Source organism: Camelina sativa, chromosome 7 (genome assembly GCF_000633955.1).
Source record: "Camelina sativa cultivar DH55 chromosome 7, Cs, whole genome shotgun sequence".
NCBI lineage: Eukaryota > Viridiplantae > Streptophyta > Magnoliopsida > Brassicales > Brassicaceae > Camelina > Camelina sativa.
The window spans coordinates 20,805,829-20,806,805 of record NC_025691.1 but is presented as its reverse complement, the minus strand read 5'-3'; the positions used below and the strand labels follow the sequence as shown (position 1 = coordinate 20,806,805).

General features: G+C 38.4%; 1 protein-coding gene across 1 annotated transcript; it reads right to left on the bottom strand.

The window, feature by feature from the left end:
• LOC104701725 (protein C2-DOMAIN ABA-RELATED 6-like) lies at positions 41-971 on the bottom strand. The gene is made up of 3 exons (XM_010417466.2): positions 822-971; positions 635-730; positions 41-521 (listed from the first exon to the last, which is right to left on the bottom strand). The coding sequence occupies exons 1-3, from the start codon at positions 957-959 to the stop codon at positions 231-233; spliced, it is 525 nt and encodes a 174-aa protein (XP_010415768.1). The 5' UTR covers positions 960-971; the 3' UTR covers positions 41-230.

Here is a 977-nt window from a genome sequence, read left to right as displayed (position 1 = left end):
TAACCAAAAAAAAAAAAAAAAAAAAAAATGAAAGCAAACATGTTTAACTCGCGGGAAACCAAAACGGTTTCAGTTAGATGAGTAAAACCAAAAGATTTCAATTACAAAGCAGAGTAAAGTAAAGTACTCTGTTCTACTTATAGTTACTTAGTCTGAAACCCAAAACGAACTGATATTTATTTATTACAAAGAGGGAGATTGAGAATCAGTACAAGTACTTCATATCCGTTTCAAAGTCCACAACCACCTGGATTTTTAATCCACTCAAGCTGAATCTCGACCTTGCCACATTCAACATTCCTCAACACAAGAATCATGTTCTGAACGATCTTGCCTTTATCAGAGACGATTCTGCTTTCTTCAGACAAGCAGTTCTCTTTGGTGGGAGCAATTCTATTGAGCTCTTTACCATCTGGAAGTTCTAGCAAACCTTTTTTGTGAACCTCTAGGAACGGTTTGATATCTATCTCCGCATCTCCCATCTTGTCGTCGGCTGTGAATGTATCTTTGTCATACACCATCTTTACTCATATAGAAAACAAAAAACGACTATTAGAAATTTCACAGCAACGGAAATGGAGATATGATCGATCAAACCACTTATTGCCAATTGGTTTCGAGTGGTAGTACTCACCATATTTACAGGCTCCTTGGGATTTTCAATCGCAAGAGTCAGTTCCTCGTTCCACTCTGGGTTGCAGTTATTTTTCACAGTAAAAGACTTGAGCTTCTGAAACAATTTAAAGATCTTATCTCAAGAACATCAAACAGATCAAAATCAGGAAACCAAATCAGATTAGAATCAGAGAGAGAGGTAAGACCTGTGCACCCATGGTTATGACGACAAAAGGGTCGCTGCTAAAAGCATCTCGGCGAGCAAGATTGATCCCTCTCTTCACTCGGATTCTCACAAGCCCTACAAGCTCCTTCAACTCAACCACTTCCTCTGTTTTCTCCATTTCTCTTGTGAAATTATG

Coding starts and splice junctions, on each gene's coding strand:
- LOC104701725 (XM_010417466.2), bottom strand. CDS start 959: ATGGAGAAAACAGAGGAAGTGGTTGAGTTGAAGGAGCTTGTAGGGCTT. Junction 731..821: donor TCATAACCATGGGTGCACAG/GTCTTACCTCTC, acceptor AAATTGTTTCAG/AAGCTCAAGTCTTTTACTGT. Junction 522..634: donor CCAAGGAGCCTGTAAATATG/GTGAGTACTACC, acceptor ATATGAGTAAAG/ATGGTGTATGACAAAGATAC.